General features: G+C 39.2%; 2 protein-coding genes across 6 annotated transcripts in view; one reads left to right on the top strand and one right to left on the bottom strand.

Moving 5' to 3' along the window:
- Positions 1-2792: 2792 nt before the first annotated feature.
- chst3a (carbohydrate (chondroitin 6) sulfotransferase 3a) lies at positions 2793-13696 on the bottom strand. Of its 2 annotated transcripts, none has more exons than XM_082557905.1 (5): positions 13044-13696; positions 12687-12848; positions 10586-10742; positions 8375-8911; positions 2793-8108 (listed from the first exon to the last, which is right to left on the bottom strand). In XM_082557905.1, the coding sequence occupies exons 3-5, from the start codon at positions 10726-10728 to the stop codon at positions 7412-7414; spliced, it is 1377 nt and encodes a 458-aa protein (XP_082414031.1). In that variant the 5' UTR covers positions 10729-10742; positions 12687-12848; positions 13044-13696; the 3' UTR covers positions 2793-7411. The 2 variants fall into 2 exon arrangements, with proteins under 2 accessions (XP_082414031.1, XP_082414030.1); XM_082557904.1 differs by having other exon boundaries at positions 12687-13182; positions 13377-13696.
- Positions 8418-14025, top strand: part of cdhr1a (cadherin-related family member 1a) — a gene marked incomplete at its 5' end in the record, with an annotated part of 29597 nt that continues 23989 nt past the window's right edge. For 2 of the 4 annotated variants that reach the window (XM_082557894.1, XM_082557898.1), the window contains one exon: positions 8464-8501. In XM_082557894.1, coding sequence (XP_082414020.1) covers positions 8464-8501 — 38 coding nt within the window. Of the gene's footprint in view, positions 8502-12545; positions 12704-14025 lie in introns of those variants that run through there. The other 2 variants (XM_082557897.1, XM_082557896.1) reach the window with 2 other exon arrangements.

Raw genomic sequence — 14025 nt, 5'->3', positions numbered from 1 at the left:
TCATACAAGCCTAAACATTCACATTCTTTCTCTCACACGGCGCCTAAGCTACGACCTTGGCTCCCTGTTTATCTGCTCCTACTGAGATGGGGCAGAAAACTCCAGTATGTTCTGTTCTCTTCTAATCAGACAAACAAGGCGATGACTTTCTGCGAACAGTATTTCTTATAACTCAGCAGTATAATGCATCATAAAACAATATCATTCATTCACAATAAATCAGCAGTCTAATGTAATGCAAATCAGTTTAACAAATGCAATAATTATCACCTTCTTCTAATTCAGGAGAATAATGCAAACTAAAACTACATAATAATTCACAAACTTTAATTAGGGGTCTACCATGGCATAAAATAATATTATAATCTCACAATATGTAGCCAACATAGATATATCAAAGCTTTTATTCAACATTACATATCTAAAATTATTATTGCATATAGCTAAAACAGGAGAATATATTTTAGAATAGGCCAAGTTTATGTTTAGACTGAAATCATATTTATAAGGACTCTATTTCTATTTAGAGGTGGTCCAACAGAGCACCATTTCTGTTTGTGGGCAGGGAATGGTTGAGTGAATCTACCTAGCCGAATCAAACACAAGGCTTCTTTCAGGCACAGTACCTCCAGAGCCATATGAGGGCACTCAGTGTTCCACCCCAACCACGGGATTTATTTACCTTCCAACGACAGGCAGCCAGAAAGAGGAGCCTGAGTGTGCTTAAAGAAAAGTAGGGGTGAAGAAAGTGTGTGCATGAGGGGTGGAGGGGCTGGGAGGAAGCATAAGGATTGTGTGACACAGAATTAAAACGCTAAAAAACGATGTGTCATAATCCTTAAGAAAAAGAAAACTCAACATAGGAACAGAAACAAAACCATGTGATTTCAATTGCGATATGAGTCAAGTAAACTTCCCTATCTGCTGAAAGAAGAACAATTCTCAAAGGAGATGTCTGAAAGAGGAGGAACATGGATAAGAGTTCAAAAAAGTTGATAAGGTGGGGGTGTGTTTCCTGTTGCATTAGCTCGCTCTCCACCCCTTCGTTCTCGAGCACAAGCTGACTCATTGAATCTGTGTGTGAATAAAAGCCACTGTGTGAAATGCTGGTACAGTAATGGCATGACAGTCTGAAGCAAGTGTCACGCTTGAAATTTCAAATGTTAGCAATTAAGTGTGGTAGTAATAAGGTGAACATTAAGGTTGTTATGAATTACAAATATCTAAAAAATAAAAATAAGTGCATCTTTACAAGCTACCAAAACAGAAACTCATTAATAATAATAATATCATTATCACAATTGCATGTTATATTGTAAGGTAGACCGTACAATAATCCATATAGAGAAAACCCCAATAATCATATGGCCCCCCTATGAGGAAGTAGTGGCAATAGTGGGAAGGGAAAACTCCCTTTTAACAGGAAGAAACCTCCGGCTGAACCGAGCTCAGGGCTCAACCTCGATGACCGGTTGAGGGGAGGGGAGGAAGACAAGACAAAAGACATGCTGTGGAAAGGAGTCAGGTCATTAAGATAAGATGGGGCCTGATTATTCAAGACCTTGTATGTGAGGAGCATTTTGAAATCAACTCTGGATTTAACAGCCAATGAAGGGAAGCCAATATAGGAGAGAAAGGCTCTCTTTCTAGTCCCTGTCAGGACTCTTGCTGCAGCATTTTGGATTAACTGAAGGCCTTTCAGGAAGGTTTTAGGACATCTTGATAATAATGAATTACAGTAGTCCACACTAGAAGTAATAAATGCATGAGCTAGTTTTTCAGCGTCATTCTTAGACAGGATATTTCTAATTTTAAAGGTGTTGCGCAAATGGAAGAACGCAGTCCTACATATTTGTTTAATATGTGCATTGAATGACATATCCTGATCAAAAATGACTCCAAGGTTCCTCACAGTGTTACTGGAGGCCAAGGTAATGCCATCTACAGTAAGTATCTGGTTAGATAACATATTTCCAAGATTTCTAGGGCCAATAACTTCAGTTTTATCTGAATTTAGAAGCAGGACGTTAGATGTCCTCCAGGTCTTTGTATCTTTAAGACATTCCTGCAGTTTAACTAATTTGTGTTTGTTATCTGGCTTCATGGATAGATAAATAACAGTGAATATGTATGCTATGCCTTCTAATGATACACCTATAATGCAAACAGAACTGGTCATAGCACAGAGCCTGTCGACGTCCATAAATAACCTTAGTGTGTGAAAAGGACTTGCCATTTATATGAACAAATTGGAGTCTAATAAATAGATATGGAACAAACCATTGCAGTTCAGTACCTGTAATACCTGCAGCATGCTCTAATTTTTCCTTATAGAATATTATAGTCAACAGTATCGATTACACAACAGAAAATGCTTATATTTTTACATTCAAAACATTATATTTATGATTTTATTTAATGCCATTAATGCATGTGGCCTGCTATCTCAACATTTCCCCACATGCAAATGCTGAAGAAATCCAAAGAATTTCTTTTCTGTGCTCACTTTGAGCAATGTGATTGAATGCATTGCAAATTACAGTTAAGAGAACCTAATTGTGTAATTTTACAAACAGAAGTTCAGATCCCAGATCATCAACAATAATAACCCAAATAATAATAAAAATAATAATAACCCAAAATACAGCCTTATAGTATGAGTTACTTGCTCCTCCTCAAATCTGTGTTAGTCTCCAGTTGTCGCACCAACAACCACGAGTAAACTTTCCAGGGTAGGTGGACAAAACCAAGCAAACAAATTGCTTTTGGAAACAATCCATTTATTTTCAGAACTTGCACTCAGTTATAGTCAATAACTTAAATCACTCAATTATTTATTATTTTGGTCATTTCACCGAGTGAGTGAGTGAGTGAGTGAGTGAGTGAGTGAGTGAGTGAGTGCAACCATGTGAATGAACATGATTCGAGTGGGTGATTCATGGTGAAATCTGCGAGATGAAAAATGGGTGGCTGAAAACCGTCTCACATCTTGTGAGGGAATGGTGCATGTTCAGTGATTCATCCTCTGAATATAATAGTGAATCTAAGACCTGAGTGATAGCCAGGGGCTTAAACCAGGCCCAACAAGTCGAGTGTGTCAGTTAAAAACACTTGAAACCAAAGTCAGGAAAACTTTCAAAATATTAGCAATTATAAACACATGGCAAAGTGAAAAGACAAGGTTGTATTTCAGCTCAGTGAGTGTAAATAAGTTGGTCTGAGTTCTGGTCAAAAACACTGGATACCTTGAGAAAACCTGACACATTGCCAGGTTCAACTCTTCAATGACCCATTGTGGAAACCTTTTCTCATTTGCAGGGAAGAAACAGCTGCTGCTCTGCTGTGGAAATAACATCAGGGAAATGATCTGGGAGAAAATCAGCTTGACCAACAGCTGTGCACTCTAAAGTGCTCTCTCTCAGTTGAGATGTGAGGCAGATAGACGGAATGCAGGCCTGAATGGGTTCCCTGTTTCTCCTTTACTTACACTAAGCCTTTAGAGGATCACAGGCAGCAGCAGTGTGTATTTTAATATGCAGCTGAACTACATCAACAATTCCACAGGAATTTGCATTTTGGCCATTTCATTCTCAAACTGCTTCCATTCCAAGCAAAATAAGCTGATCGGATAGTTGGATATCAAAGCAATGACTATAGTAAACATAGTGCCAGTGTTTGCTTACCAATTGCATTCTGTACAACTTACTGCTCTATCGTTCTGTCAAGTCAAGGTTTGTCAAGTTTTCCACTGTTTGGTTAATTCAGTAAAATGTATCTAAATAGAACGCAGACGTTATTTTACTTTGTTACATTGCTGATAACCAGAGGTTTGTGCTTAAGTCAGATTTAATTTACAAAAATGCCAACTTAATACCTGATTCCCCTGAGCACCAAATCATTTCTTGAAATTCAAATATTTATATGCCCCCTTAAATTAGCACTTCAATGGCAGACTGTGCATTTGAAAGAACTACATCTGAGCTGTAAAAAAGAACAATTTTAGTATTTCAGTATTCAAAGAACTAAAATGTGCAACTAACTAAATTAGCCAAAGTAAGGCTTAAGAACAGATTTCCTTTGGTGAATTGACTTAGACTCAAACTTTTTCTGATTTTCTTTGGGGTTTTTTTGCCACAACAAAAACTTTGAAGTTATGTTGGCAATAGCCTCTGTTCCTTATTAACCTTTTTGCAATCATCCATAAACAGGGAGAAACTGCACATCTGTATTCCTCCCCACCAAAAAAAAGGAACTGCATGTATTCCCACTCCGAATAGCTGCATTAGTTAAATGCATACTATGTTGCACTGTGACTACACCCACTGTTTGAGCTACAAAATTGGTTGTTCTGGCTTCAGTATGTCACACATATATATGAATTCATATGTTTTTAAAATGAAGGTAAGTGAAGCTCCGTGAAATTCTGAAACATATGCCTTTCACAGCTGCTTCAATGAAGCCACAGTGAAACTGAGCACAATATTGCCATTTATCTGAAGTCACAGTGCTTAACTTCATATTTTATCAAGACTGACAGTTAAGCCAGCACCACCTGGGTTTCACTTAAAGTCATAGGCTGTATACACTCATCAGCCACTTCATTAGGTATATCTTGCTATTACTTGAAACTAGGGCTGTTCGATATAACGATATATATCGGATGACGATATAAAAACGTCTATCGTTTCAATTTATGCTATCGTTTGTTTCGTGGTGTCACAAAATAAACTGTTTACGGCAATATTTTTTCATGGTCACTGTAGTGGCTATATTCATTTCTTAAAGTTCTCTCTTTTTCTTATATTTACTATAACCACACTACAGACGGACAAGCGCCTGTCGTTAGCAACAACGACGGTAACGCCATCGCGTGTCCGCTTGTTTATGTTCCACATAAACCTTTCACAATAGAGCTCAAGATCCTGTTAAGACTTTTCAAAACTGAATCACGTGAAAGAGCAGATTATTTACGGATGAGAAGTAAGAAAGAGCCGCCAGGTGCTAAAAAAAAAATAAACCTTAGACTCAAACGTTAGAACAGGCTTTTCCCCGCAGCACGTTGTGTAATAAATACTCACAAAGAAAACGGCGGCCGTTACAACTTATGTCTAAAAATGTATCGTTTCATGCATCAGTTAAAACACTCGACTCCAGGTACGCGACGCGCAGCTGGAAACACTTCACGCAAGTCCAGCTGCCCGAGAGTCACAGAATTTACAGAAAATGTTACATTTTTGTGATTTATATCGTTATTGGGACGATAGAATTCTTATATTGGGATATGAGATTTTGGTCATATCGCACAGCCCTACTTGAAACTGCTTTAGTTCAATGTGTTATAGATTCAACCGGATGCTGAAAGCATTCCTCAGAAATTATGATTCATATTGCACTGATAGCATCTCATAGTTGTTGCAGATTTCACATCTGTGATGTGACTCTCACATTCCACAGCATACCAAAAGCAGTGGATTGAAATCTGGTGGCTTTAGAAGCCATTTGAGGACAGTGACATGTTAAAGAAACCAGTTTTGAGATGATTTGAACTTTATTACATGGTCCTTCTGTGCTGGAAACAGCCATCAGAGGATGGACACATGGAAGATGGTTATCAATAATGCTCGTGATCAGCAACAATATTCAAGGAAGCCTGTGGTGTTTAAACAATACTCAGCTGGTACTAACAGGTCTAAAGCATGCTAAAACACTATCCCCCACACCATTAAACTGCCACCACCAGGCTGACCCATTGACATGAGGCAGAATGAATTTATGCTTTCAGGTTGTTTATGCCAAATTCTGACCCTACCACCCAAATGTCACAGCACAAATTTAGATTCATAAGATCAGATAACATCATTTTAAAATATTTTTTGCCCCATAGCCTGAGTTTCCTGTTTGTAGCCGACAGGATTGGCATCAGATGTGGTTTTCCACTGTTTTGACCCATCTGCTTAAAGATTCGATGGGTTTTCCACATGCTCTTCTGCATAGCTTGGCTTCAATGAGTGTTTGAGTTACTACTGCTTTCCTATCTGCCTGTCAGCCATTCCCCTCTGGCCTCTGGCATCAACAAGGAATTTTCTTCCAGAGAACTGCAGCTTACTGGATATTTTCTCTTTTTCAGATCATTTCCCCTCAATCCTAGAGATGGTTATTGGAAAAATCCCAGATCAGTTTCTGAAATACTTAGACCAGCATATCAGCACCAACAGCATGAAAGTCACTTAAATCACCGTTCTTCCCCATTCAGATGCTCAATTTGAACTTCAGCATACATAACTAAATGCATCAAGTTGCTGCCATGTGAATGGTCGATTAGATATTTGTGTTAACAAGCAGCTGAACAAGTGTGCCAAATGAATTGGCCAGTGAGTGAACCTACACAGGTCATATCAAAACACAACACATCTTTACAGGGTGGATTCTGCAGGTCTTAATATTTTTGGGTGATTTTATTACTTTGAGTTGTTGTGTGATTTAAAAGAAAACAAAAAAACCTTACATTTAATGACCAACATAAGAACAGATCAGCTCTCACGCAAGCAACAAAATTAAACAAAACCTACTTGGACGTTTAGAGAAGTGAGAAATACTTTAATACAGATGCAGTTAAGGCTGCTGGCTAGAAATAAAAAAAATAAAATAAAAAATAGTTGAGTAGATATTTCATATAGATATATGAGTGTTACTACTTCTCATATATCATCTTTAAATTGATAAATAAATCTTAATTTATCTTCTCTAATCTCAGAGTTTTCAAAAGAAGAACCTATTCTCTTACACGGCACACTGTTGAGAAAATATCAATGCTTGTCATCGAGACACAACATACTTTTCCTGAGTAAGATTTGTAAAACTCTATCACAGCACATCATGTCTACTCGAACATAACTCTAGCAAATGCCTAGACTAATGCTGATGTATAAAAACATGAAACCAGCCAAACTGGGTGTTATTAAGAAAAGGTCTTAGGATCCTCTAAGACAAAATTTCCCTTAGATAACATATGCACATAACTTTCACTTTAAGTTTGTAACATGAAATTCAACCATGAAGATTTAACAAAAATCCTACACAATAATCTGTCACATTTGGCCTTGATATCAATGCTTGTTTCATTTCTAAATGAAATAAAGAGAATGAAACAAAGTTTAATCTTCAGGCTACTCAGTGAACACAGTATGCAAATAAATACTTCCCTTTATCAAGTAGTTTTTCATTATTTCAATGAGGCACATCATTGGCGAGCATCTTACTGTATGGCCTACATGTGAGGCACCTTTGTTTGTATTTTTATGGCACCTTTGTTTAACAGTTTTGATCTGAACAGTAATTGCTTCTGCTGGCTCACATGCACTGCATGCCATGCAGTATTGTGCAGTTTCACAGCTGTATGTTGACCTCCTGATTAATTAAATAATCTATCCTCAAGCAAACTAATGGACTTGTTGGTCAGTGTCGTTTCATCATTCACAAATCTGTACCCGAACAGCTTCATGGTGGGTCCACACACTCTCTGAACTACCTGAGCCAATGTAAAGGGAATTGTAAATCTCCATTTCTCTGCCTGCTCTGATGAGTTCTTCTGAGTGGAGTAAATCCCGCTGGCTTTCTGTGTGGTCTGGGTGTTCCTCAGTATCCACTCCCTGGCCAGGGAACTAAATGGTATCCCCGCAAACTTGTACATCTCCTCTGCCTTTTGCATAGGGTAGAGGGCGATATCCTCATAGCGGACCAGCATGTAGCGGTTCCTGAGCCAGTGAGGTTGGCTCAGTCCAACCTCTGCAGACATCCTAATGTGATCACAGTTTCCTTTGAGCCTCTTCACCTCCTCATCATCTTCGGGCACCTGGCCGTTCTGCGCCCAGGCCTTCCACGTGTGATATTTTGAAGAGAACGCCACCATGCGCGATGCTAAGATAGCTCTTGGATCTCGAACTAGCTGGATAACTTTGATATCCAAGCGAGGGTCCTCTACCAAAGGCTGCAGTGTGTCCAGCTGATGTACACGAACAGTCTTAATGGCATGGTGTTGTTTGGAAAGGCAGGATTCAGATGCAAGAGTTAGGTTCAGTGGCCCACAGCGACGACTCTTACAGTGATACCTAAAACAAGACCATAACGTTTTTAAATGATAAAAAGCATTTTACAAAACTGAATAGTGGGAATATTAATATTTCATGCATATACTAAATTAATATTTTTTCTCTGTTGTCATGCAGAAGAACATTGGGAATATTATTAATAAGGCACACAGACGATAGCTTAGTGTTAAAGTAGTGTCATGACCATCAGGCCTTCCTTTTGCAGCTGCATAAATAAAGATTACAGGCTTGATTAGCAGCACAGGGATTTGTAACTTATACAATACCTCTCAAAAACATCTCTGATTACAGGACTGCAGACCCGTTCTTCACAGAGTGATAAACTAGACTCTCTGCGGAAAAGAGATGGGGTGACATGGTCCTGAGGTGGGGGAGAGATGAACTTCTCAAGAGGTGAGAAATCACACAGGAAAAGCCCCTGGAGTACATCTCGGTAAATTCCCGACAACACTGTCCCATTGTTTGCCTCTGCAGCCGGGGTCAGCATGCGCTCGACATGCCACAGTGGCTCAAACAGATAGAACATGTTCTCCCCGTGCTGGTTAAAAAATTCCCCCACAAATGAGGAACCTGTCCGTGTGGTGGCCAAGAGTAATACGTGCTTACGGCCACCGGCGTAGCTGTATGTCCCCAAATCATCTAGTTCTTCCTCCTCTTCTTCCTCTGAGAAATTTGAGTTATCCCTCTTTGTACCAGAGAGTCGCGACAGCAACATTTTGAGTGCCATCAGGGAGCCCTTTTGTGTTATGTTGCTGAAATCCTGCTGCTGCGGAATCCGCCTCTGGATCAATCTGTCAGAGACCCTGACAAGATAAATAGACTTCATTATAAAATATCCATTGGCAAACCATAAGGTGTTACATTTTATTCTTTTTTTTATATATTTTATTTAGCTGATAGTTGCATTTATGTCTGAGTTATAACTAAAACAACCAGCAAGGGTGAAAGCACTTTTGAGGCACAGAGGATTTTTATAAGGTAAAAAGATATATATCTGTATATAGCCTACAGGAAGGCAGAACCCCGATCAGTTATCAGTGACACTGACACATGAGGCCACCTTCCAAAGCATGGTACAACTACAACCCAGTCCTTTCAAAATAAAAGTACATAAGAAATTAAAACAAAAGAAATTATAAATTTCCTTCACAAAAACATGACTAAAACACACAACAGTACAATAACACAAAATATTTACAACTGCTAATCCAAGCAAACCTACCTAAAGATCTACCCTTTGGCCCCCAACTTGATTCATAGATGACCGATTCAGAGAAGACCATCTCTGAATCGAGGAGGCGGCCTAAGGATAGATCTTTCACCATCTTACAATGCTGTGATTGCAGCCATTCCCCAACTATCTGTGAATGGTACTCATGGCCATTGATCAATGGCCGCTGATCAATGGGGTTGTTGATCAATGGTCATGACAGTTTGCATATTAATGATCAATGAACTAACCTCACAGCCCACTGTTCGTCAGTGGTGCTGGTTTCAGTCATTGTGCAAATGTATTGTTTATAAGGTTGGGGAAACCTGCAGTCCGCTGAGACTAAAGAAGTCACTTGGATGAGTGCCAAAACGTTTCTCCCACTGAAAACGCTACGTCCAGATGAACAGACTCAACCTTTTGGAATTTACTTACCTGGATGATTGAGCATGCATCACGACATTCAATCTGAGTTAATTATGTTCAGCAGTGTCTTGTCCTCAAGTCTGCCTCCTCTGGCCTACCAGCGCTTACAGTGTATATTTTTATATTTCTGTCTATTTGTCCTTCTTTTGTGTGTGTGCCTTCACAGTGAAGTGGCTAATACATTTTCTTGGCAAGCCTCAGATCACTGGTTTGATTCCAGCTGAAAGTGTCCCTGCATCTACTCTGGCGTGATCCCTGTTTGAATTCAGTTTTCTTCCCTTTGACCTAAAAAATGTTTCATTTTTTTTATTTTGACAACCTTGAGTCCTGCTTTTGGCTCCTTACTCTCTACACATCTTGACACTGTACCATTTTATCTTTTTTAGATAGGGTTTCTTATCTATCTTATCTATCTTTTCATAATTATCTTAACACAGTTTTCTCAAAAAACCTTCAGCATGGAAACAAAAGCTTAATATGATAAAGGCTTGAAACTCTCCCTGTGAGACAACTCACACCTGAGAATTATATCCTCCCCGGCTTTATGCTGCTTTAGGGTTAAGATTATTGTTCTTATGATTGTTAAATCAAGAAGGTGCATTCATCTGAAGCACAGAAACATCTTGGCAAGCACATCTGGGCAGGGCAACACCACATCTGAAGTCTTTACATCAAGGCAAGCTAAGCTAAGGTAGACTGCTGGGTCTTAATATGTATTTTTATTGGTAAGAAAGGAAACACACCTCCCAAAAAGTACAAGATCCCTTTAGCTTTCCTCAGATTTGCACAAATATAATATAAAATTTAGCAGATTATTACACACTCTTCTCCATACTCTTACCTAGAGAGGATGTTGCTTTCCTTTTCAATGATGACCAGGGCCACAATACAGATAAAGACGATTGCATACTTGGTCTTCATTCTTAAGTCTTCCCTTTGCAATGTGAGCTCTACAGTGCTGTTCTTTGGGTCATAGCTTGTCATGCAGAGGCTTCATTCTAAAGAAAGAAAAAAAAAAGACAAATAAAAATAGGATCTTAGTTCTTGTGCTATTTGTCACAGAGCTTCCTTAGTGCTTAAAGACAAACCGAAACATAACCAGTCTATTTTTAATCTCTAACCAATATGTGGTTGCATTTGTGCTGCTCTGACATTTCAACTATATTGAGGTGCTTGTGCAACAGCAACAGCTTTTACAAATTTGTTTGTCTTATTTCTTAGAGCAACAGAAAATGACACTATTGGTTTTCACCAGGATTGGAGAATGGCATAAGTTAAAAGACAAATGTTGGAACAGGCAACAGAGACCTACAGCCGAGGCCTGGGTTCAAATCTGTCTCACTCTGCATGTGTCAAATAAAGGCTAAAAAAAAAGGGGGGGGGGGGGGACAAAAACAGGAGGTACAGGGGCTAAAACAGTCTGACTGCAAAGTAGTCCTTTAACACTTAATTCAGCATTAAGCCAAATACAAGACATCGTGGGAAACTGAGTAGAGCTTTACACATATTATAACTGTCTCTGTTGATGAATTGGGTCATCTTATCATCATCTTATCACCAGCATGTCATTCTTAGAAACCAAAAGCTTTCCCATGCCGTGGAGTAACCTTTAAGACACAAGCCTCAGCAGGTTTTCAGTTCAGTAATCTTCAATTCTAACTCTCAATTTTTTTTTAAAATTTATCAGCATAGACAGCTGGGTAAGTCGGAGCATGATATTTTCCAATTCTATTCAGTGTCATTAGCTAAAGTAGTAATCCTTCCATGCTTTGGGAATATTGAGCTGTGCTGGCATGGATAACAAGGAAAACCAGTTAGGAAGACATACCACACTGGTGTCATAGTGCTCCTCTGAAAACAAGTTAACCATATTGACAATGAATTTTAATTGAAATCATTCAGCACAACAAATTTCTTAACTCTGAATAATGCCGTTTCCGTGTTGCTGAGAAAGAAATGTAGACACGCACGCACATGCCATTTGGTCCTGTCAGGAGAGTGAATAATTTCTACAAAGCATATAATTAAAGGAAAAAATACAATTTTCAAGTAGTTTGTGAAATGATTGTGTGCTCCGTGAGTAAATATCCCCCAATTATCTTAGTTTAATACGGCAAAGCCGTCAAATTGTCAGGCTGAAGCGCTTGAGATGAGCACTTTTACATATTCAAGAGTCACTGGAGCGTTTGGCAAATCTGACTATCTGCTCAGGCAGAAACACACATCACTCTGTTTATCATCTCACTACAAATTACATTAATGGCTGCCTTCAAAGCCTCCGAGCAGCATCTCATGGAGATGTTAAAAGCCAAAAAGTCTCACTGAAAGATTTGCTGTTCCTGCAGGAGTGCAAGTGTAAACAATAAGGTGCTATAGGCAAATACTGAGAGCCATTATAGTTTGCACAGGTGTTATTATTTCTATGTAACTGACTGACTTTAATTTCACTGTTTACCACTGTTTCACACTTGCACCCCTCTATGTGTGGTGTGCTCAACACTATGGCACTGGCAGTCGTTCATGGGGGAGGGGGATTTTAATTCAGTGTAATTTGTACCATCTACTGATCCAGAATAAATACAGACTACTGCATACTTCTGCACAGTATTAATACAGTATATAATGAGCAGGAATCAAAGCATTATTCCTTCATATATTCGATTTATTTAAATAAGAAATTGATATGTGTAATGGAAAGTGGGCTAAACGGAAATGCAGCTTATTGCAGCATATTTCTGCTGTTATCACAGAAAACAAACCGCGCATTTGAGGTTGAAACAATAGGTTAGCAAACTCAATTCAACATCCTTTTTAGCAAAAGGAAGAGGATGTTTACAAGCCCGTGCGATTCGACGGCTCTGCATATGCGCTGTTTAACCATTTCGCGATTTGCAGCCACTAAAATGAGAAGCGGGGATGTTCAGATGGTGTGTCTTACAAACCTTTGTTTGGCCTCTTGGTGAGTTCAAGTGAAATGTCCCTGATTTGTGAGAAATACCGTCCTTTCGTAGCATCCTGCTGCTTTGTCTCGGAGATGGACGCACGGCTTCATTGTACTATCCCCGGTTTCGGGCTGCTCTCCTCCACCAGATGTAGCACAGAGGCTTCGTACAGAAACATTGATATACGAAGACTAAAAAGAGTGACCAGTGCGAAAGCATATGTATATATATCCTTTTTTAAATTAAATCTGACTGATTTAAAAAAGTAAAGCAAAAAGAGAGGAAACGATAAACCGCATAAAAGTAATTAAGCACGGTGTTGCCTAAATATAGTTAAAGCGTAGTATTTCCTCTTACAAAACTTTTTCTCCAACTTTTCTCTCGTGCTGGACACCACGACACGAAGAGCGAGCTGGCCACGCTTCACAGCACCCCTAACTCTCGCCCGGACAGCCTGTGTTGGTTGGCAAGGTCACGTGATTCCAACGAACCTTTCCTATTAACATAACCTCCTGTCAGAGGTAAAGCCTCGTGGCGCTGCGCGAATCATTCATGCTAAAGTGGGCTATAGTAAAACTTATTGTGTACTGAAATAGCTCCTAAAAAATTTAATGTATAAATAAATGTACTTTGTTGATGTTTGTCTTTAAGTTGCAGTCAATGTGGTCATGACATGACTAAGCTGCTCACCACACCGGATCATCTGCCACCATTTCACCCTATCTTATCCTCCTCTGTGACACCAGTCTCCTTCATGTCCTCCTTCAGTATGCATGAATCTTCTCTGTGGTCTTCCTCATTTCCTCCTGCCTGGCAGCTCCATTTTTAACATCCTTTGTCCAACGTATCCTTTATCCCTTCTCTGTACATGTCCAAACCATCACAGCATCCCTTCTCTTTGTCTTCATACCACTCAACCTGAACTGTCCCTGTGATATATTCATTTCTAATCTTGTCCTTGTCCCAGTCACTCCCAATGAATGAGCTGAGCCTATTCTTCTGCTGTAGACCACAAGAAAATAATTCAAACAAAGAAAAACGAGAAAGCACTCTTTGCTTTCGATTGTTGCAGTGTAAAATAATTCATTTCTTACAGGTGAGACTTTGCAGATGTACTCCTGTGTATATCCTGCTGCACTGGTTTGATTACTGTATAGCTATATTTGGTAGGGGTAGGTTAAGCAGCTCGTTTTATTAGCATCCTATCTTGCTACTTTGAAGAGCAGTGCTGACCTTTACACTGCAAGAAACAACAGAGCACAGCAAAAAAGGCTTTTTGCAGATGCTGTAGCTTTCATAAGCTATTTATTTCCTGTTATTCAAGCATGTCACAAACGCA

The sequence above is a fragment of the Aulonocara stuartgranti genome (genome assembly GCF_965226115.1).
Source record: "Aulonocara stuartgranti genome assembly, chromosome: 13".
Classification (NCBI taxonomy): domain Eukaryota; kingdom Metazoa; phylum Chordata; class Actinopteri; order Cichliformes; family Cichlidae; genus Aulonocara; species Aulonocara stuartgranti.
Note: the sequence above shows the minus strand (reverse complement) of the source record. Positions and strands in the feature narration are given on the sequence as shown.